This window comes from Fulmarus glacialis, unplaced genomic scaffold (genome assembly GCF_000690835.1).
Source record: "Fulmarus glacialis isolate BGI_N327 unplaced genomic scaffold, ASM69083v1 scaffold39004, whole genome shotgun sequence".
Taxonomy (NCBI): Eukaryota; Metazoa; Chordata; class Aves; order Procellariiformes; family Procellariidae; genus Fulmarus; species Fulmarus glacialis.
In genome coordinates, this window is record NW_009206838.1 from 7,563 (window position 1) to 28,433 (window position 20,871).

Sequence of the window (20,871 nt, forward strand, 5' to 3'; positions counted from 1 at the left end):
CTTCCTGAGATTTCATTTTACTTTCAGATTACTGTGCCACACAATTTCCTCCCTGCAGTTTAAATGTCTGTCTTGGTAATTAAAGGAAACTCAAGGTGTGAAAATGTCCAGCACTTTTCACGTGTGGGGTATTTATTGATTATCGAGGGAGTAGGTGGTGAGCGTCTGGGAGAACAAATTCATCCCACCCAGCAAGATCTCCTCTTGCTAATAGTAGTTTGCTGGCTGTTGTTTCCTAAGACAAAATACTCCAGCTGGGACATTTCTACTAATTAATTATATGTTCCCTCTGAGAGAATAAATGCCCAGGCTCTAGCTTTTTAACATCTGTAATAGCATGCAGTTTACAAGGCATGATGAAATGGATGAAAGGAATATATATTATCACATCTGTATACTGTAACAGCAATTATCTGCTGTGACCTGGCTAAAGCTGAGAAATTAAAATATTGCCAGTGGTGAGGCTAGCATCATTTTCTCCTGGAGCATGCGGTTTGATCTCCTTTAACTTCAAGCACAAGCTTTTGTATCACTTCAATGACACTACTGAGGGGAAGCAGGGAAGATCATGAGTTATGAAATCCTCCTTGAAGTTCCTACTGAATTTGTTCTCAATATCCAGGGATCTTAGATTAGCTGAGTGGGAAAAGGAAACAGACTCCAGTGTTCCCTCTGAAAGCCTTTAAACCTGGAAAATTCTGGATATTTTTTAATGCTTATCCTGTATTTTACCTCTTCTAAAAAAATCACATCATTTCTGAGTGATGGGAAGTTTCCTAAGCCCTGCTGATAGTGACCATTCTCTGAAGAAATATATTCGGTTGCTGTGCCACTAGGAATTTGTCTAAAACAAGGGAAGATAACATCCCAGAACATACACAGATTACACACCCCAGCTCTCATCCTTGGCCGAAGATCAAAGATCACGTATGTTTGAGATAACTACGCCTGCCTCCTGTCAGGACCAGTGATTATTTCCACCCAAATTAAAATGTTCAAGAGCACATTCACATGAATGCAGCCTCTTCCATAGTCTGTAAGAAATCTTGTTTAGTCCATGGAAGATGTGTCTTCGGGGGAGAACCCTTTGCATTAAAATAAGTGGATGTCGCATAACAGGGAAAAAGCCAGGCCATTTTCTCTTTCCCCAGCTCTCTGAAGTGCTGAGGAGTTATTTGGCGACTACATCATTGCTATTCTGAAACCCATGTGCCAAAGCTCCCTTTAACAGATGCTAGAAAGGCCAACGACGTGGCAGAGAGCACGAAGCTAGCCCCAGCCTGGGGCATGCAGCCATCCAAGACCAGCCCGGCACGGCTCCTCTGCGCCCATCACTTGATCCTCAGGGTGCTGCCACAGGTGACATCCTGCCTTCATCCCTTCTTCCCCCCAAAGAGTGAATCAGGGGCATGTCTTCAAACCCTCCTGCTCCATGGCTGGTGGCACATGTCATTGGGGGTGTTGATTTGCCCCATTGCTTCTGCGGTGGGAGTGGGCTTCCAGCGCTGTGGAAGCATGGAGCTCTTCCACCAGGATTCCCACGTTTGGGGCTGCAATATGGCTTCAGAGTGATGCGTTCGATTGGATGAATCACAGGGAAAAACCGGACCACTTCATGGAAGAAAAGCACATTTCGCCCGCCCGCCCCCACCCACCCCCAAGTCTGAAAGCTACAAGTAAAACCAATCACAGGGATGGTACAGAAGAACATGCACTCAAACAGGGCCGGATGGGAAGATGCATCCTCGTGTGTAGCAGGCATACCCAGTCTTACTTTGTTGCCAGGTCTCACGCCATCGAGTTTACCCCTCCTAGCTGTTCTGGGTTCAGTCCCTTCTCCCTTCCCAACCCGCGCGGGGTCAGTGTCCACACTAGCAGGTGGTGGCCAGCGACTGGTGGATTGGGGGCTGGAAGCAGCGCACGTGCTCCACCGTAGAACTGTCTGTTTCCACCGACTTCATGTACTTGTTCAGGATGGCAAAAATCTCGTTGTTCAGGATCTGATACTTCCGGATCCTGTCGGCCATCTTCTTCAAGGGCTGGAGGGATGGTGAGGGAGAAAAACAGTAGATGAAGAGAGTCTTATGTCATCTGACCAGCTAGAAAGTACCAGTACCTCTGTTCTGCTGCTGGAAACCTCTGCTAAAGCAAAGCAGCTATAACACGTGTTACAGTTCTACTTAGCACCTCCCAGGGACCAGTGACTCACCTCATTATAGGGTTTGATGACTCAAGACAGAGCATTAACAAGGTCAGTGAGTGGTCCTAAGTTAACTGTTCTAAAGTCTAGACTCCCAGCTGCTTATTGATAAAGCCACTGAGATCACAGGATGGCTGCTGGAAATACCAGCTTCTCAGCTCCAGCTTCCCAACCCCAGGAAGAAGGGAAAAGCTTTGGGAGAAAAAAGATTTGATTGTCAAGCCAATTAAAACCTTGGCCTCTCTGCTGAGACTGCAGATGGAAATCTCACAGCAAGTGTGTCCAGTCTGAGTAAGGTTAACACCGGGCATGGTTGTAATTTATGAGTTTGGACAAAGCAAGATAGAAAACAGAGAGAGAAGTTGCTGGTTCAGGTCCTTTGGGACCTCACCCTTCAACTTACCACGTTTTTTATGATTTCATCCTTCCCATCCTGCCTCTGCACCTTCAGCAGGTGGTAGCAGAAGTCAAAGAGGTCAAAGCGCCGTTGCTGTCCAAGGAGAACAATGATAGAGCAACCTGCCCAGTTCAGACCATCTCCAAAGCACTGCCTGGAAGGAGGACAGGGTGATGGGGTGGGGAGAGAAGACAGGATAGAATTAGGTAAAAGTCCTGCCATGGCACCAAGAACTTTCTTTGGTGAATTCCTAGGGAAATCAGATTCAGTCCCACTCCTAGAAAGTGGGTATACGCCTAGAGAAAATGAACTCAGAAGGAGATATGCAGAATTACACCAGGGCCAGGCTGTGCAGAGTGCACCACAGGGTAAGACAGATGAGGACCTAGCCTCTGACTTGGGTTGTTGGCCCATCTACCCATCTCCTTCTGCATGTCACCTTGGGCATGTCCCTTTATATTGCTCTTTTCCCCAGCTGTTCAGATAGAAAGCTCTCTGGGCATCTCTTTATTTCCATGCGCAACCAAGTCCTTTCAACAAGGACCCACGCTCCCCTTCTACCTCTGCACTGGCTGAGGCTATCGCTGCAGCTGAGGGCACCTCGGGGGCTTGCTGGCTCATGAGCGGCACTAACGGCAGAGCCAGCTGACGGACACTCACTCTGCAGTGAACTCGTTGGTGCCCACAGGGATGCAGTACACAAACTGCATGGCACTCCAGAGCCGGTGAAACTCCACGCACTCATCCACGTGCATGACCCCGTTCGTTGGGGGTGGCCCACGCCAGATCGGGTCCTGCAGGTAGCTCCTAATTCGTGTCAGGATCACCTCGAACATGGACAGCCCGCAGCATAACCGCTCCTTGGTCAGCAAGTCACCCTCCCGGGCGATGGCTATTTGCTGAGGAGGAGGACAATCAAAGAAACAGAAGTGACAATGTAATAGAGACGGACCCTCTCGCTGGACTTAACACTTCCCGGTCTCCCCAGCTCTTTCAAAGTTAACAACACATCCCATGCAAGGTCCAACCTTACCTCTGATGGCTGCTCCCATGGCACTCCCCACCAGAGAATACTCATCCCTCAAACGGAAGAAGACTTAATATTGTGCTCAATTATATTTCACCAACCTAAGTATCTTTTGAAATAACTACATACGTCAGAAAACAAAAGTTGAAGGCAAAGCTCTGATCAGAAATACTGATCCTTAATTCTGCTAGCACGCTGTTCTGTTATATTAGTGCTACTCAGCGTTGCTGGGTTTCATTTCATGAGTTCTGCAGATTATGAAAATAGAACAGGAGAGAACAGGGACATTTTGCTTCCCAGGTCATTGCCATCATCTCTTTAAAATGTAGATAGCCTATGGCTGTCTTGATTTCTTTTGTAGTTAGGGTTAAAAAGCTCTGAGGAAGATGAGAAGCCACCAGAACCTTAATACTGGAAAACCTGTGGTTTATAAGAAAGTCAAATAATATTTTTTTCCAGATGTGGAAGCTTTACATGTGTGGAGAATTTCTGTGACATCCCTACTCAGATTTACATGTACAAATCTGGAATGGCTCCACTGGATGGAGTTCATTTGGCTTTTACACTAGAGGCAAATGAAAAGAGAACTGACTTCATTTCAGCCCCATTGCTCCCCTAGAGAAAAAAAAAAAGGCGGGATTTTAAATAAGCAAGCAGGGCCTCTGCCCGGCACGGGAGCACTGACCCCACTGAGCTCAGTGAGTGGGGCTGGGGTGCACGTGTGGAGTTTGCTCGCTGCCCTGATATCCTCTTAGCTGCCCCATTTCTTGCCATTTCCAGCAGCGTTACTGACTTCTCTTTGCAGCGCTGCCAAAAATAACACGGGAAATGGGAGCCGAGTGCAGTTAGAGTCGTGGCCGTGGGAGGCTCCGGCTCTGCCGTGCTCTCCCCGCTAGAGGAGCGGCTGGCAGCCACGGCACCCTGGCCCCAAAGCCTTTTACCCCTCTCACCATTTTGGCAGAGGCACACAGAGCAAGCATGACATTTACCGACCCTCTGCCTATCCCAGAGGACTTCCTGGAGCTTTAAGTAGTTTTTAAGCGTTTGCTCCGTTTCCAGCTGTCCCTGTAATGCCTATAAAAACGTCATCCCGATCAGAATCATGATGGGGGCTCAGAGCATCTGGTACAATGGGCAGGCATGTGTCCTGGCCAGACATTAAGAACATGAATTATGCTCTGTTTACCTGGGTCGTCTTTATTCCACTCTAAAAAGATATGAATGTGCCTGCACATCCCCTTTCCTAACTATTAGTTTATGCTGGCAGTACCTAAAGCATTTTTAGTTTGGTGGCTATTGAAATTAAAAGCGTTACAGTTCCTGCTTGTGCCACAATTTCAAGAACATTCTGGGAACCTCCGATCAATTAATGTTCAACTAATAGCAAATATCAAGGGAAAGCTGTAATGCTGTGCAGAGGCCAGATTAGGCCTAGATCTGTTAAACACAGGAATGATATCACCGGTTTCATGGCATGCACTTGCACATGTTTGCTTAGCAAGTAAATATTTATTTTATCCAGCCTGTTTTTATAGCTAAAGGCTGTACACTTTCTCTCTCCTCACCTGCTCCAAGCTCTTGTAGGTACAGATTAGCACATGCACACACTAGTCTGTGATGGCAAAATGGGGACACAGTAGAAGTAAAGCCATTTCAAAGATAAATTCGGTGTTAGCATTACTGTTTGCTAAGACACAGTGATAGAACAGGTACTTTTGAGAACAAACTAATCCAATGATCTTAGTATACTGTTTCTGAAGAAATCTTAATCTAGAAAGGGATGTATCTGGCTTTCGAAGTATGTAGTGCCACTCAGTTATACACATTCACAGACAGAACTTGGTTCTAAAATTCGTCACCATAAGATCAGTCTTTGATACAGGACTACTACCGTTGGGTAGATATCTAACATGGTGAAGGCAGCTGGAGAGCTATTAGTCTTGCGGCCAGATCTGCCTCACAGTCTGGGGTCCCACCGATTTCTAAGATCAGGAGAGGAAGGGTGCTCTCGAGATAAATTGTAAAAGGATGCTGCTGTGCTGGCTCGATTATTCCCTCTGTCTTCAAAAGGAAAGGCTCCCATTACTTCCAGCAAAAAAATCAGACTGACCAAGCACTTTTGAAAATCACTTATTAAATACCCCTATGATCAGCATTAAAAGGGAGAGGATTCCTTTAATGAACCACTTTGACCCCCCTGGTTCTTTATGAATCACCTATCAAACAGCTACTTCTTGATTCCCTATGCAAAACAATTCTTTACAACAATCACCGACAGTTTTCCTGCCATTGCACAAATCCAGTTGTGCCATACCTCTTTTACAGCTTGTTAAATGGCAAGCTTGCAAGAACCGTACCTAAAGCCTGCAAAGACTGATAGATCCCCACTAACTACAGCAGCCTCTGGCTCAGCCCCTTCACAGCATGTGATTATATGAAATGCACAGGGCCACGTTTTGGGAGAGGCATCTAGCAGGCAACTTCTGCTCAGATTCTGGACAATTGCTAAAAGGCAATTATGCATTCTGCGGGAAAAAATCCCATATGGCCTGTGTCCAAAACTGCATTTCCAAAATGCATGTCCAAAACTGCATAAGGAGCAAGCTTAGAAGCTATGGAGGCACCTATAGAAAGTGACTCTTGTGTTCATTTACATCTGAGCTCAAAAAAGATCTGGTACTCAACTGTACCTGTGTGATGAATGTGGGAACAGTTTACGGAAAAATTAATTTTTAGCGGGGCATGAAATACCTTTTGTTTTCATCACCGTCATAACTATGGCAGGGAAAGCAACGAGTGGACTCTAATAGCAGATTTCAATGATGATTTTGCATGGAAAGAAGGAGAGATAGAAAGACCAACACAAAGACACAAAAACACAGAGGTGAATTCTTTTTCTCGAGTGTCTCCTTTAAAAGGAAGTCAATGGGAAGTGAGAGAAGTGTCTACAAAGTAAGACAAAGCCCTCAGTTATGCAGCCAATTTCTTTGTTTCATATGATTTCCAATCTTGATCCATCAGAAAAACAAGAAAGAAAATCAACAACTTTCTGCCTGCAATAGATCTGTCACCTCATATAACTGAGTGTTCGTTCCATTCCCTCGGCAGTACATTACAGAAAAAGGGTGTTGATTCATTTAATACTTCGAATGATTTTTATCCCATCAACTCCACTAAGTAGGCAGTGGAAGTTTGGCTATTGATAGCAACGGAGCTCAAATTTTGCCCATTACATTGATCAATCTACGGAGATATTTTTAACAGTACTCAATTTCTGCACAAGAGATCTTTTCCAAGCTGAGACCCACCTCAAGAAGACACTTAAATGGAGCCGTAATTTTAAGCATGTGCTGAAGCTCTAAGCATGTGCTAGGAAGGAAACCATTCTTAGATGTATTCCTTGACAGGGATGAGCTTAAAAATGGACCACACTGCAGCCCTAAAATGGGATCCCCAAAAGCGATGGCAATTGATTAAGTCAGGGACAGCCCTGCAAAGTTTCCCCTCAAACCACCCCAGCAATTCTCCATCTTTTTAAAATGGAGAAGAGTAGTTTTTCAGAGTTGTTCTTATTCAGAGCTGGCTTCTAGCATGCTTGTCTTACAGCTCCCCGCCAGATCTCCAGACCGGAGGCAGCAACACACCATCTCTGGACCCGCTCACAAATTTCCCTTCAAAGTGTCTGCTAAGGCAGGGATTCTGATTTTCTTGTCCAATTGATGTTTTGGGGGAAAAAGGGAAAAAAAAAAAAAAAAAAAAGGATCACTTTCCCAAGGCCAAACAGGCCATCTGGGGACTGCTATGGATTTTCAACAGCCATCCCTTTCAATGAAATCCTTACCTGCGGAGTGCCCAGCCTCTCTATTAAGGGAACCAGGTGAAGTGGGGCATACTTGGCTTCGAGACGCTTCATGCGCACCTCCAAGCGTTCTCCTTCTGTCAAGCGAGCAGCAAACAGTGAAATGAGAGGAGGAAGTGGAGACCCGCAATTTCCGCCGAGTTTGCTCAGAGCTGCCCCCCAGCAACCATCCAACGAGACTTTGGATCAGTGAGCCAAACCGACAGCAAATGAGGGAACCAGTGATGCAGAGAAGGGAGGGATGTGCGATTGCAGTCTCAGCAGCAGCTTAATCACACATGTCCAAAAGCATGTCCCTGTTACTGATCACTCCTGTTGAGTGGACATTTCATGCTGTCATTCTCCAAAGAGGCTGTGAAATGGCTTTAAAACCTTAAGGAACCCCCAAACTGACTAAGGTTTCAGTCTGTAACTAGGCTACAGAAAATGCACCCTTGGTATTTGTTTCCACCTGACTTTCGGCTGTATCCACTTATCTATTTCGAGGGCGAAGCAGGGCCAGAACTAATACTCAGCAGGAAAAATGGGCGGAGACCTCTGAGTCTGTCCACTGCTTCCCTCTCAGCTTCTTACCTTTGATGTAGACCCTGGGCAAAATATTTTGGAAGGGAGCAGCATGCAGCAAATCACAAACTTCTTCCTGGGACTGAGGCAGGAAGAAAGAAAGATAAAGTAAGTTAAAAAATACCTATAGGGGTTGAGTGTCTGGCTCAGGGGCCTGGGCAACTCTACAACAATTCACGCCTATGGCACCTATTCAAATCTAACCCAGCTCAGTAGTAACTCCAATGGTATGAACCTAAATGAACTAAAACTGGAAGAAATACCTCTCAACTTAAGCCAGGAAGTTTCCTTAACTCAAATAAGTTACTTCCTGCCTGTACCAGGCCAGAGCTTTATATTTATTTTCTGTCCCACTTACTAGCACTGCAAGTAAGAGGGGATAAAGAACATGGAGGTTTCAGTTTCATCTTGCCCCGATGACTTCCTGCTGTTTATTTTTACAGAGAGATTACCCTTTGGCTTAGTTATTTTAGGATGTGTACATGTAAAATATACCGATGCATGGCTCTATTGCAAATAGGTACATAACATATTGGTCTGAAATTATTTGGTTGTTCATATCGTGTTCTCAGCCAGGGCTATCAGACCAGAATCCCAGTGGTGTAGCCACCAGGCAGAATAATACAGAAGTCCAGAGAGGAATAACATCATGAGATGCCACCTGAGAGAATGCATGCCGATGCACTTGAGAAAAAATAATCCCAAACACAGATGCACAAGGAGGAGAAACCTAGAAATAGGCAGGTGGAGACTGAGGAGCGATGGCTGACAATACATTGTATACAAGTCTGCAATGGGAAACAGCAGCAAGGAAACCAAAGCTGTTTAACACAGAGGCATTGCGTCACAACAAGGCATTAGTTTGCTCCTACAAAAGTCTAGTTCTAAGACATGCTTTCAGTTCTGAGCTTACTGTAGAGATTTAGACACACTCGAAAGCAAGTCATGACAGCGCAGCAAAAGATCATTGGGGGCCAGATGGAATGACTCGGCTGGGTCTGTTTGGGATGCACGGGTGGATACCCCACCTTCCAGCCAAGAGGGAGAGAACAGGGTAGCATGGAGCTGCAGGAGGCTGTACTGGCGCATGGATGCTGGGATGAGAGTGAGTTTGTGGGAGTGCAGTTTGTGACACAGTGCTGGAGGGACAGGAACAGTCCGGGGTCCCTCCACGGGCAGAGAGATGCTGATGCTAACGGAGTGTGCCTGTCACTTTGGTTATTTCATTTGCAAAACACTATTCGTTCCTAGATGAATGCTCTTTCACTGCCGTTTCCCTCTGATAAAGAGAGTATTTTCACCATTTGCAGCCTGCATTCACCTGATATCTGTCCCAAAATTAGCCATGTTATTAATAGATCTCCTCCCCAAGGCCCATCACCTGAGAGTAAGAATTCTGCTTAGAAATTTAGTCACAAGCAACCCCTCATTCCTCAGATTTAAACAATAAAAAGAGGGTAGAACGGAGCAGCCTCTGCCCAAGCAACTCCTCATTCCTCAGATTTAAACAATAAAAAAGAGGGTAGAACGGAGCAGCCTCTGCCAGCAAATACCACCAGCCTTAGATTATTCTGACAGCTACGAAGATAACTGCACCGTAAAAGCAATTGCTCCTGCTGCATAAGAGCTCCATTAGAGGGAAAATCTTGTTACGTGACGGCTCTACGCACCTGACATCTTCCAGCGAGCGAGAACCAGTGCCCGCTTCGTGCAAAATGGCTTTATATTCTGAATCTATTTCTGTGGGGAAAAACAGGGGATCAGAGAGGGAGAGACTTTGGCTGGCATGGAAAGTGGGCAGACATGGACTTTGATGGTTAGCCTTTCTAAAGGGACCCCCAAATTCTCACTGTCTTCTTTCTTTATTTTCTGCTATTCTAAAATGCCAGTATACTGCTGATGTACAGCTCCTGGGACTGGAGGAACATTTTTGCATTGAAATGAAGGATTTCTAAAAGAAACCACCATGTGTCCCTTAAGTGTCCATTTAAAGATGGGACGGAAAAGGCAAATGCAGTACATCCAGCATAAAATCCAACACTGAAAACAGCAGAAAGCAGTGACAAAGCCACAAAAGGAACAGAAACTGCCAGGATATAGTTGGCAACTCTGGTCATTCTATAAAATAAAGCCAAGCTGCTAGGTGATATACATCTCTCTAGTTTTCTTAATCTTACACAACTACTGTTCACTGAATGTGTTTGATACACCATATTAGGAACTCAAAGTCTCTATATCTGGGGTTAAAATGCAAAGGCAAGGGCAGAAATATCCATTTTGAGGACATACAGAGATTTTCAGTTTTCCCTGTGCTCTATGGTTGGATAAAACTTAGAATCTTTGAACTTCCTTCTGGTTTTGCTCTGAACAAAACTTTCTGGCTTTGCTTGGAAATCCCATCTTATGCTAGGGAAGTCTTTCTGAAATATTTCTGGAAAAACTGAAACAACCCTGCCAAAACCATTATGACATGAAATATGCATTTTTAAAGTAAAATTGTGTTGTTGAACACTACTCAGTTGGCTCTAGGCCAAACTGTGAGATAAATTCATTACGAAGTAAATTTATTGTGTGAAAAACTAGAAGCTAAGAAGATGTGTGGCACTCAGCCACAGCCTTTGCCCCATACCAGAAAGGGCATCACAGGAGCTGAGAGGCTGACAGACTTGTGCGCGTGCAAAACACTTGTGCAGGGGGCAATACCAAGTCGTCACTCCAGCTAAGTTTTCAGTGAAGATAAGTCATAGGAAATATATCATCAGCTCTTCTGAGATTTCCTTCCTGTTGGATTACTTTATCCTTATCGCCATTAGAATCAATCAGGTTTTTTTCATTGCACTGGCACCCCAGAAGAGCACAGGGCTCCAATCTACTTCTCACTGTACAAGTATGTATATAAAAAAGTATTGATCCCTGCCCCAGAGAGCTTACAATCTAGAAATAAGCTCCAGTTGGTTTTATTTCTGAGAAGGATGAACAAGGGGTAGCTTTGGGTCCAAGAATTAAATCTAGATCTTCCAGTATTCAGATTCTCCTTCAGCAATCCCAGATGTCGGTGACCAAGCGCCAATGCATACCATCCCCATGGACATGCCCACAGACCCCGATAAAACAGCCCCAGAGAGACCCTGAGCACACAAGAAGCTGGAAAGTAACATTTCCCAAACTCTTCTGCTGGAGAACCCAGGATAAGGGGTTATAATCTCGAGCTGACAATTTCAAGTACGATCTGTTGGTGCAGGGGGTTTTGCCTTACCAAAGCCTGCTCGATAAGGAGGCAGAAGAGAATGGCATTGCCCACTTCTCTGAGGCTTTGGAACACGTCAGTCTTCAGCTCTGCGTACTCAATGATGTCCTTCAGCTGGTGGTGGAAAAACTCCAGGATTCCTTAAAAGACAAGGAAGAACAGTCAGGAAAGTGAGAGCAGAATCACCCTCCGGTAACTTGGATAAAAAGATAATCAGTGCCCGATACTTCCTTAATCACAAATTGCAAGCTGTAAGTGCTAAACGGATAGACGGAGACTGGCACTGGGGAGAATTAGCACTCAGTGTCTTATCCTGCTTTTAGTAACCCTTGGGAAATAGGGAGTAATTCATATGAAGTCCTTGGATTTCCTAATCAGAGGAAAAAAGAGATTCAAGACTGTAATGGATGTCCCGGTGCTGGCTCACGTATACCAGCCAGAGTTTCCCCATCCAGCTCAATGGCAGACTGCAGTCATGCTGCAAAAAATCTTTGTATCAACTAAGTAGAGCTTTTGAAAAATATCAGTGAACTCACAATAACAAAAGGTTACAAAATCCTGAAAACAAAACATCAGCTACCAGAAGGCATTTCCTTATCAGTCATCTGTGTGTTCAAAGGGAAATTTCCAACAGGAGATTTCCTGGAAAAGTTTCCTATACGTGTTCCAGTGTCAACACCAAAGAAGCTGAAAGTCTCAACGAGCCTGGGCTGCATGCTGCACTGGCATGTTAGGTGCCAAACCTTGCTTAATTACTAGTGTGTGCCTGAGTAAATGCCGTTCAAACATGTGGGCGAGCTCTTGCTCAAACCATTGTGCATCTTTCCGTAGCACCCACCTGGAGAGCCATATTCATGTCTTGGCAAGCGGCATATCTTGGGCATTACTTCAATCAGAGTCTTCACATACTGCAGGATGGTGCCTTGTAGCTGTCAGAGACAAAGGGAGGTTAAATTGGAATGACGACTTCTCCTAGTGTTGGTTTTGAAAGGGGGCTGGTTGTGGACAGGTCCACATCTGACAGCACAGGATGAAACTTCAGCTGGAGTCCAAGAAGAACTTGCTTAGTTTGGATTTCACCCAAATATAAAATTCAGCCCGAGTGCATGGAGTTAAGACTGCTTTTACAGCTTCCTCCCAAATAGTAAATCACAGCTGCACGGATTTTCGACTTCAAAATACAGCTTGCTGTGTTTGCATTGTTTGCAGCTGAAATCCAAACAAGGCTCAGTCTTAGATCCAGCTGGACTTGTGCTCCTAACCCAAAAAGCGTTTCACCAGAGCTGCTAAAGGAGTCATTCCCCAGCACAGGAAATGGTCCTTCCACCTGAGGAATGATCACTAGATACTCAGAGTTTAAAAAAGAATTTACATGCATGTAGAACAAGTTTCTGCAGATCTGATTTTTTGAACTAATATGGAGAAGAGCGAAGTATCTTTTTTAGTTAAAAGCATCTGCTGTCATTTGGAGTTATACACCTGCATCCTGTAGATACATTATATGGGATTATGCGCTAAACACTATTTAGCCAAACATAAAATCTTTTGTCTTTGTGCTGAATGCTGTCTGATCTTGCATACCAGCTACAGCATTTTCAACTAAGAAACACAAATTAAATCTTCAGTAACTATGGTGCTTTACAGTAGGGAAACTGGATATATGCTTGAGATTTTCAGTTTTACATTGCTTTGTTAGACAAGTTCAAAATGACGTCATTGCAGTCAAAACAGAATTTAAATATTTATAATGAATTAAAATCATCTTTCCAGTAAAGCAAGAGTTTTAGTAGAAAAGCATGACCTGAAAGATTATACATTTTTGCATAGTCCCTCCTCCCTTCTTAATGCTTGGTGTTGTTAGTGCCCTTAGGGAGCACATGGGATCATTCCCCTGCGAACATTTCTCTTCTGAAAAAGAAGAGAGAACTAGAAAGCAGATAGAGCTATTGGCAGCCTAGCTTCTGAATATCTGATGGAAATGGACAGTATGGCTTGAATAAGGACTTACCTATAGCAAGAATTTTCTTATAAAGACTACAAAAGTTGGTTTCATCAGTTTTGCTGCGTGCTCTCTACCTTCCTGCAGCTCTCCAGGGGTATCAAAAGCAGTGAGACTGAGTGCTCTTGTGCTATTGCTGAGCACGAGCACATGTCTTGAAGGTCTCCCAGACTGCAGCACAGGCAGTGCTGAGGGACCATGAGTGCCATGTCCCACCGATCACTTCTCGATGGCTTTTAGCAAAGCAGCATACCAACTCTATGGTTGGTATGTAGGTGGCTGATCACAGTTCACACTTCAAGATGGTGGAAACACTCCATCATCCCCCGGGAATCAGTGGGATTCCTCAGCAACACTGAAAATCACACTGTTAATACAAGTGTTTGAGTGTGGATCAAGGGACACGAAGGTGCCCAGATGCGAACACTCTGAACACAAAGCTCAGGCTGACTGTCCAACCTGCACCTCTTAAAGCATTGAGGTTTCTCCATCTCCAGGGTTAGGCTCAGAATTACCAGGCTCTTGACGATCTTCAACAGCTCTTCCATGACCACTGCAATCCCTTGATAGCCAAGAAGCCTGCAGATCGTCTTGAAATGAGGTGGGCCCACAAAATTGCGGTAGGAGCTATAGATGTGACTGTAGGCAATGTTGAGAGGCTGAGAAATTAGAAGCATAATGACAGTTAGACAGGAGCATTTACCAGACCTGTAAGTAATTCTCTTCTCATAGGATTATGTTCCATCACTTCAAATAATTTTTAAGATAGAGAAGGAGAAATAATAATACCCATGACAATTCCTATTTCTTCTACTGCTTGCGGGAAAGAAGACATTGCTTTTCTTCCTACGTAGTCAGACATAATCTAATCTCAACACACCGTCACGTCATAAGGTTTATTATCCTGCTATGTAGCAACACCACTTTCATTTCCAAGGTAATTTACTCTCCCATACATTCCCAATCAAGGATTTCAGTTCACTAGCCCTTTGCATCTTCAAACCCAAATTCTTCTCTACTAAAACAAAAAGCTTTATATACAGGTAACCGGACAGATTTTTTTTCTATGGGCACTTGCTTTAAATGAGACTTATTAAGAAAAGTAGGAACTGCAGCATCTGAACCTAAGGGCACTTGGAAGAGGCATCGAAAAGATCCTTTTGCATCCTGCAAAGCTCTACATCAGCCTTTGTACTTATCAGACACCCCCATGGAACTGTGAAAAGGGCAAGAATCTGACCCTGGTCTAGGGAGAATAGTACCTGGGGCTCTGGCCCCCAGAAAATTTTTAGCAGCAGAAAACAGAGAGTGATTTCCAGGAATGTGCTCTATCAGTGTAATCTTGGAAATGTGGAAATTGCTGCAATGTTTTGTCACTGGAACATTTATAGGATCCATTTGGCGTGAGGGAAACAGAAGTAGGGGGAATTAATTCACTTGCGTGATCTGCAAAAAAAATACTGAAAATCAGATTTAGCTGAGACACCACATGCTCAGCTCGGGCTCTGCAACCGAAGTGTTGGCATCATGACTCCACCCAGCAGAGAAGGGCTGCAGTCTCCCCCCACGACATCTATAACAACTGCAACCTCAGTAAACAGCAAGAAAGCACATTCTTGAAATGATTCTGGCATGTAGTGCCCCTTCCAGCAAAACACAGATAAACCCCCTGGCTCATGCTTACTAAAAGTTATTTCTTAAACAAGGATAAGGAAACAAATACAAATTAAACTGTATCCCGAACGCACCGCGCAAGGCTGACTTCGCTTCTTGTGTGAACGCTGTGTATTAGAGGCACAGTGCATCCTCATGCAGCGGGGAGCTTGCTTCCCTGAGGGTATTACAGACCCCACTCTCCAGGGATTTCCTTCCCTGCCAGTAATGGAGCCAAGAGAGCGGAGGGTGAGAAGCTTAGGGTGAAAAGGGAGCAAGTCCTGAAGTAGTAGAATAGGACAAAATGTTGTCTGTCCTCCAACAGTGCTGCTCCCAGCAATTGCAATACAGCCAGCTGAAGGCTTCAGTTGTCCTCCAATTCTGACTCACTTCCTCGAGAGTTACAAAGTGAAGTCATTTGCGAAGAATTGGAAAAGCATTTTCTTTTGCTCTCAGAATTAGAATTTCAGCGAACTGATGTACTGATCGCACTTTCATAGACTTGTCAGTTGCTTTAATCAATTAATTAATTGTCCCTCATTTTGTTACAACCCCACTGTTCTGGTCCAGCAGCTTATTGCCTATATAATTCCTAGGTGCTCTTTGAAAGAGCTAGCAGAAAGAAGACACAGTTAGGAAGTCCCCTACTTTCTGTGAAATATAATTTCACCTCCTAGTCCTGGTAGGTGAAAAACCTCCCTTTAATACTTTAATACTATTATGTACAGAAAGGCTACCTTGGAGGCTCTCTAGTGCAGTCATTCACAACATGCGTGAACTTTCTCTCCCATCAAAACTAAACAAAAGGGCCCTGAATAAGTACGGGCAAGAATTTAAAAATTCTTCAGGCAGACAGAAGCCTACTTTCAAAGCTCCTTGGGTGCCAACTCCTGTTATGAGAACTGCTTTTGAGTATCCTGCTTAGGTTTGCATCTCCATCCTTAGATCACCAAGTCTTTAAAAATCTGTCTGGTAGAGGCTGATCCAAAGCCACTAGATACACACACTGATACACGTGAAAAACAGCAATAGTTTGTTTTCTAAAGAGTGTCTGTTTAAATACCAGGTGACGCCCAGCTGTGACATTTGCCAAATGTCCAACATGATCATCCCAGAGGGAAGCCAGTAACCTGCCAGGGCCCCAGCCCAGCCACGCTTCCGTGGCGTGTTGTTGCTGTGGCTTTTGCAATGCGTTATTCCAGCCCCGGCACCTCCAGAAAGCGCCTTGCTGCAGGGGTGAGCCAGGCGGCCCCGGGTCGGCTCCTCGCACCCCTAAGTGGCCTCCCCATAGGCTCCTTTACCCTGTTATTTCCCCACGATTAGCAAACCGGTGGCTCATCCAGACTAGGGGGGAACTAAATATCCCCATTTCAGTGGGTTCATGAATCCATACTCATTTGTGGAAGCTTCTTTGCTGCTCCACCAGCTAGGAGCCAGGTCTTCAGTCTGTGCACGTGCCATGGTCCCCTGAGATGGGCCACCATCAGTACCCAGTTGTGGAGCAATTGGTCAGATTTTCCACGTAACAGGGCTGACATTTCGCTGTACAGGCAGTGAACGGATGGTGCTGCCGTGCAGCCGCTCCCCTCGCAGCACTCCCTTGCCTCTCAGCAGGATAATGGGTCTGCAGAGCAGCTTTCAAGAGGGCTTCTCCCTCAAGTGGGGGTCCCAGCAATAAGCCTGATTGGGAGAAGACACATTTTAGGACTTGCATTGGCTGCAGACGAGCGGGATGATTCATCCCTGCCTGTCTGCAAGATGAGGTAGGTTCATCAAGCTCTCTGCAGAGCCACACAGCGCATTAGCAGCAGGCTTGCGTCTAATAATAATACTCTGCCAGCAATTAAAAATATAACTCCATTTAAGGGTGAGATACACAGCTTGGGGTAAAGACTGTAGGATGTGAAAAATGACACCAGCAGGTATTTTAAGACAAAACAGCTGAAGGTACAAGCTGGTTGCACGGCACGGCTCACTCCCCCGTGCGGGGCAGCCGCTTCCACCCCCGCGGAGAGCCGGAGCAAAGCCCCTGATCTCGCTGCCTCTCAAGAGGTTTTGCTGTTCTCAGGAGCAGCAGCTGCCGAAGACACCGCGGAGGTTTGCCCCACCTTTGGTTTGGGGCCAAACGGGCAGGTTTTGGGGCTGGGAGGCTGGGAGTGCTGGCAGGCTGGGATTTGCAGAGCGGGGCAGAGTTCCCGGCGTCCCAGAGAGCCCAGATGTCCCACCCTGCGCCCAGGTCTCGGGGACAGCCGTCCATACTTGGGAGCGTGTGGGGAAGCGCCCATTGAGCTCATGAGGTTACTAGGGATGCTCTGAAGCAGATTCAGCAGCAAATGAAGCAAAACAAAACCCAGTTATCATTTCCACATCTTTGAGCTTCTTGTTGGCCATTACCCAGATGTGTCTGAGCTCACCTGAGGGAAGGCAGGGAGGGTTTTATCTGATAAAAGAGATCAGAGAGAGATAACAGACAGATAATACTGCCTGTGCCAGAACCTCCTTGGAAAACTGAAGAGCTAATGAAAGAGGAAAATACTTAGAGACAAAAAAGGACTTGCACACAGCCCAAGACTAGTCCAGCTCCCAGCCAACCTAACTTCAGTGTGACAGCTGAGATGGTGTCTAAGAAAGTGAAAAACAATTCTGACCAGAATTGTCAGAGACGGGTCTGTAAAAAAGTCAGAGGAAGGTCTGTAAGTTAATCAGCCTGAATATGGCGTGGTTCCTTCCCTCGCCGCAAGCAACCTTCACTCTCCCTATAAAGCTTTTACCATATTCAGCTGTATCAGCCAGTTGCTAAGACTTTCACGCAAAAACCCCCATATTCCCTAGCTGGGATGGACAGGTCATGTACAATGCAGCAGGCTTGTTTATATACTGTATTGAGACTGTGTCTATATATATTCTGTGTATAGAGGCTGTGTCAGTGTATATTCTATGTCTCAGCATAATGCCTTGCTATACCGACTACTGATTTTCAGTGACTGTATAGACTGCTATGATTTACAACAAGCTGATGGCCGTGGCAGGCCAGGTAGACAGCCCACGCAGTCTGTTAGAGGGGATCAGCAGCCCCCGCTGCCAACACCCCCTGCAGCAACCACAGCTCCTTAACACCTTTGTGCTGCTGCTGTAGACACGGCAGCAGAAAATAGAGCGGCTCTACCCCATTCGCACGCTGTAACTATTTTTGCAAGTGCCGGCAGCATGCACGGTCCTTCAGGTTACATCTGCCTGCATGCTCGTTAAAAAGGGGGGGCAAATTCAACCAGGGGAGGGAACCAGGGATTTCCAGCGAGTCTGGCATGACCCTGGGTCCGGCAGTGCCAAGAAAAACAGAAGTACTCATGAAAATACATAAATGAAGCCCAATCTAAAGCATTTACAGAGCTAAGAAGTGGTTAACGAGCAGCAAGTAGTGCGTTGCTGGTAATTTTGCAGCTTCTTTGTAGGAGACTTGGCAGCCTGCTGTGTTTTATAAGTGGCTGAATGGCAGAAAATGGCTCAGTTTCTGCTGGCCACTGGAGCGCGCCCGCAGTTTGCATCCTATGGCGAAGAGCAAGGACTCCCAGGCAGGGCCAAAGGCCGGGTCCACCTGCAGGTATAGGGAACACCAGGGCTGAAGCAGCCCTGGCACTGGCATGGTTTTGGCATCATCTCATCCTGGGAAATGAGAGTTTCAAGCTCATCACCAGCATAAACTGGTGCAAGCTTGATTTTGGGAGCAGGTCATACCAACACCACTGAAAGCTTTGCTGCAGTTTCTTTTGAGCTAGTGGGATTGATCACTGCATGGAGAAAGGTCAGCAGGACCCTTTGCTAGCCTAATCCAGCTATTCCTGTTTTCCTCGGTTTCCTCTCCTCCTGCTAACACATCTTATTGTGAACAACTGAAATTTAATTTTGAAGCAACTGTGAACACTGGTAAACTCAACAACGCAAACGCCGTAAGCAGTTCTCTCACGAAAACGTTATCACCTTGTGTAATCCACCTTTCTGAAGCATGGATTTGTGTCCTCAGCTCTCTCCCTGCAGGCAAGGATGTACTTTACTCACAGCATGGGACCAGCTAAGAGCTCTCTATCCTCCTGTTCTTGTAAGCAGGACGGAGCCATGTAAATGGCAGGAAGCCACCTGGGAGCACTTTCATTTCGATCCCTGCCCATAATTATTTTCATCTCTGCTCCCAGTTTTCAGCTCTCTGGCAGCCGCAGCTCACTCACAGAGACAGAAGTGAATACAGATCTTGGAAGCCAAAACCAAAACATCCAGAACTGCAAAACGTAAATCAAAAGCAAGGGTCACACATACTCCCCAGGCTTGTAATAGCCCCTCCTGATGCAGTTTGCATCATCTCGTCACTGTTGATATTCAGAAGATCTTCGAAACGTTGCAAGCACCTTTCCAGGAACGACATGGAATGAGTAACTCCAGACCCAGAACCAACATTTCTTCTGGGAAAGTTCCTCTCTCAAACACATTTTGGCATCAGAGAGCAGCGAGTCACTTGTTCAGAGCCTCTCCCTACCAGGCCCAGTGCCACATCTGTCCCCAGTGCCACGTCTGTCCCCTCCTGGCCACAGACTGGGGCTGCTCCCCCAAATACTGCTGGCACTGGCTTTGCCTCTCCCCCCTGCCCCCTCACCAGACTGACAGGGGACATCCCCGAGTTGTCTGTCAGGCAGGGGCATTCAAAGAAGAGCCTGTCTTAATCCCACGGGAGTTCAGCAGCAGGTCGAGGTCTTTGAAAACCCACTTCCTACACCCATCACACAGCTTAGAAAATATTAAAAAGCTAATGGACATTGCTGCGGCATCAGGGATGAAAATCCACCACTCACTGGCTTTGGCTTAAATCAGTAGTTTAAATGTGCAAGAAATCATAGAATTAAAGACAAAGCCCCTGAGTGCTAAACTATCAATGTGTACCGCAGGCCAGGATCCTGGATTTCATTCCATGTGCCAATGTGTCTCTAACCCCAGACCCTGCTGGGGTGCAGTGATGGTCTTGCTGGGGGGCTGTGGACAGGGGGAAAAAAACCCCAAACAATCAACCCAAACAAGCCAGCAAACAAAACTACCTGGCTTGTTTTTTTCCGCCTCAGAGAAACATACTTCTCCCAGGCAAAAGCTTTTAGGGATAACATTCCCAAATCACTCGAAGATGCCTGCCCATCCTTTCCTATTGGTTGCTATGGTGAGAGATGACGGAGCCCCAGACGGGTATAATAGGAGGCAGCGCGCGGGGAAGGGATTTAGCAGAGGCAGGAAGGGAGGCGAGCGGTGGGAAGAGGGGAAGGCGCTGCCCGCCCGTGGCCAGGCTGCTCACCAGCGCCGACGGGCCGCCCGGACCTGCCGGGGAGGTAAGCGGCTGCCCGTGGCTCTGGGAGGGCTCAGCGATGGGCGCGTGTGCTGTTCTGCTCTTCATGTAAGAATGGTTAAAACAGTCGTTAAGATGAGCTGCTGCTTGAGTGAATTAAAGGAAGCTGAGTTATATTAAGAGAGAGGAAGAAGGAAAAAAAGAAACCGGGTCTATCGCATGCAGCTCCTGCTCAGAGGACTCGGCCGGCTGGGGGAGATAACCCTCAGCGAGGCTCAGAGAGCACTTTGGGGATCTAAAGGAGCGATGTACTGAAGTGATTTGTGGCTGTGGTTAAACAGTAGTTTGTTAGCGGTCAGTGTCTTTTATCTGGGGAGAGCTTTGTACTTATTATTCATATATTTGTACTTCCCTAAAGGCATTGATTTTATATTTCACCCGCCTTCAGATTTCACATTTAAGATCCTGATATTACAGTGTGAGATGCTGTAGGAACAGAAAGAGTTTATACTCTGGTAAGCAACAAGTTACATACAGAAAATGCAGCAACAGCTTAAACCAGTACATTAATCATTATACAGCTTTTAAAATAGCATTTGAAAAGC

At 45.9% G+C, this 20,871-nt stretch overlaps 1 protein-coding gene across 3 annotated transcripts in view; it reads right to left on the reverse strand.

Annotated features, from left to right (window-relative positions):
- Positions 1 to 1,871: 1,871 nt before the first annotated feature.
- Positions 1,872 to 20,871, reverse strand: part of LOC104075408 (cytoplasmic FMR1-interacting protein 2) — a 45,423-nt gene continuing 26,423 nt past the window's right edge. For all 3 annotated transcript variants that reach the window (XM_009575895.1, XM_009575894.1, XM_009575893.1), the window contains 8 exons: positions 13,809 to 13,952; positions 12,133 to 12,223; positions 11,304 to 11,434; positions 8,057 to 8,129; positions 7,466 to 7,560; positions 3,258 to 3,496; positions 2,604 to 2,751; positions 1,872 to 2,039 (listed from right to left, as the gene is read on the reverse strand). In XM_009575895.1, the coding sequence (XP_009574190.1) occupies positions 1,872 to 2,039; positions 2,604 to 2,751; positions 3,258 to 3,496; positions 7,466 to 7,560; positions 8,057 to 8,129; positions 11,304 to 11,434; positions 12,133 to 12,223; positions 13,809 to 13,952 (1,089 nt within the window). The remainder of the gene's footprint in view (positions 2,040 to 2,603; positions 2,752 to 3,257; positions 3,497 to 7,465; positions 7,561 to 8,056; positions 8,130 to 11,303; positions 11,435 to 12,132; positions 12,224 to 13,808; positions 13,953 to 20,871) is intronic.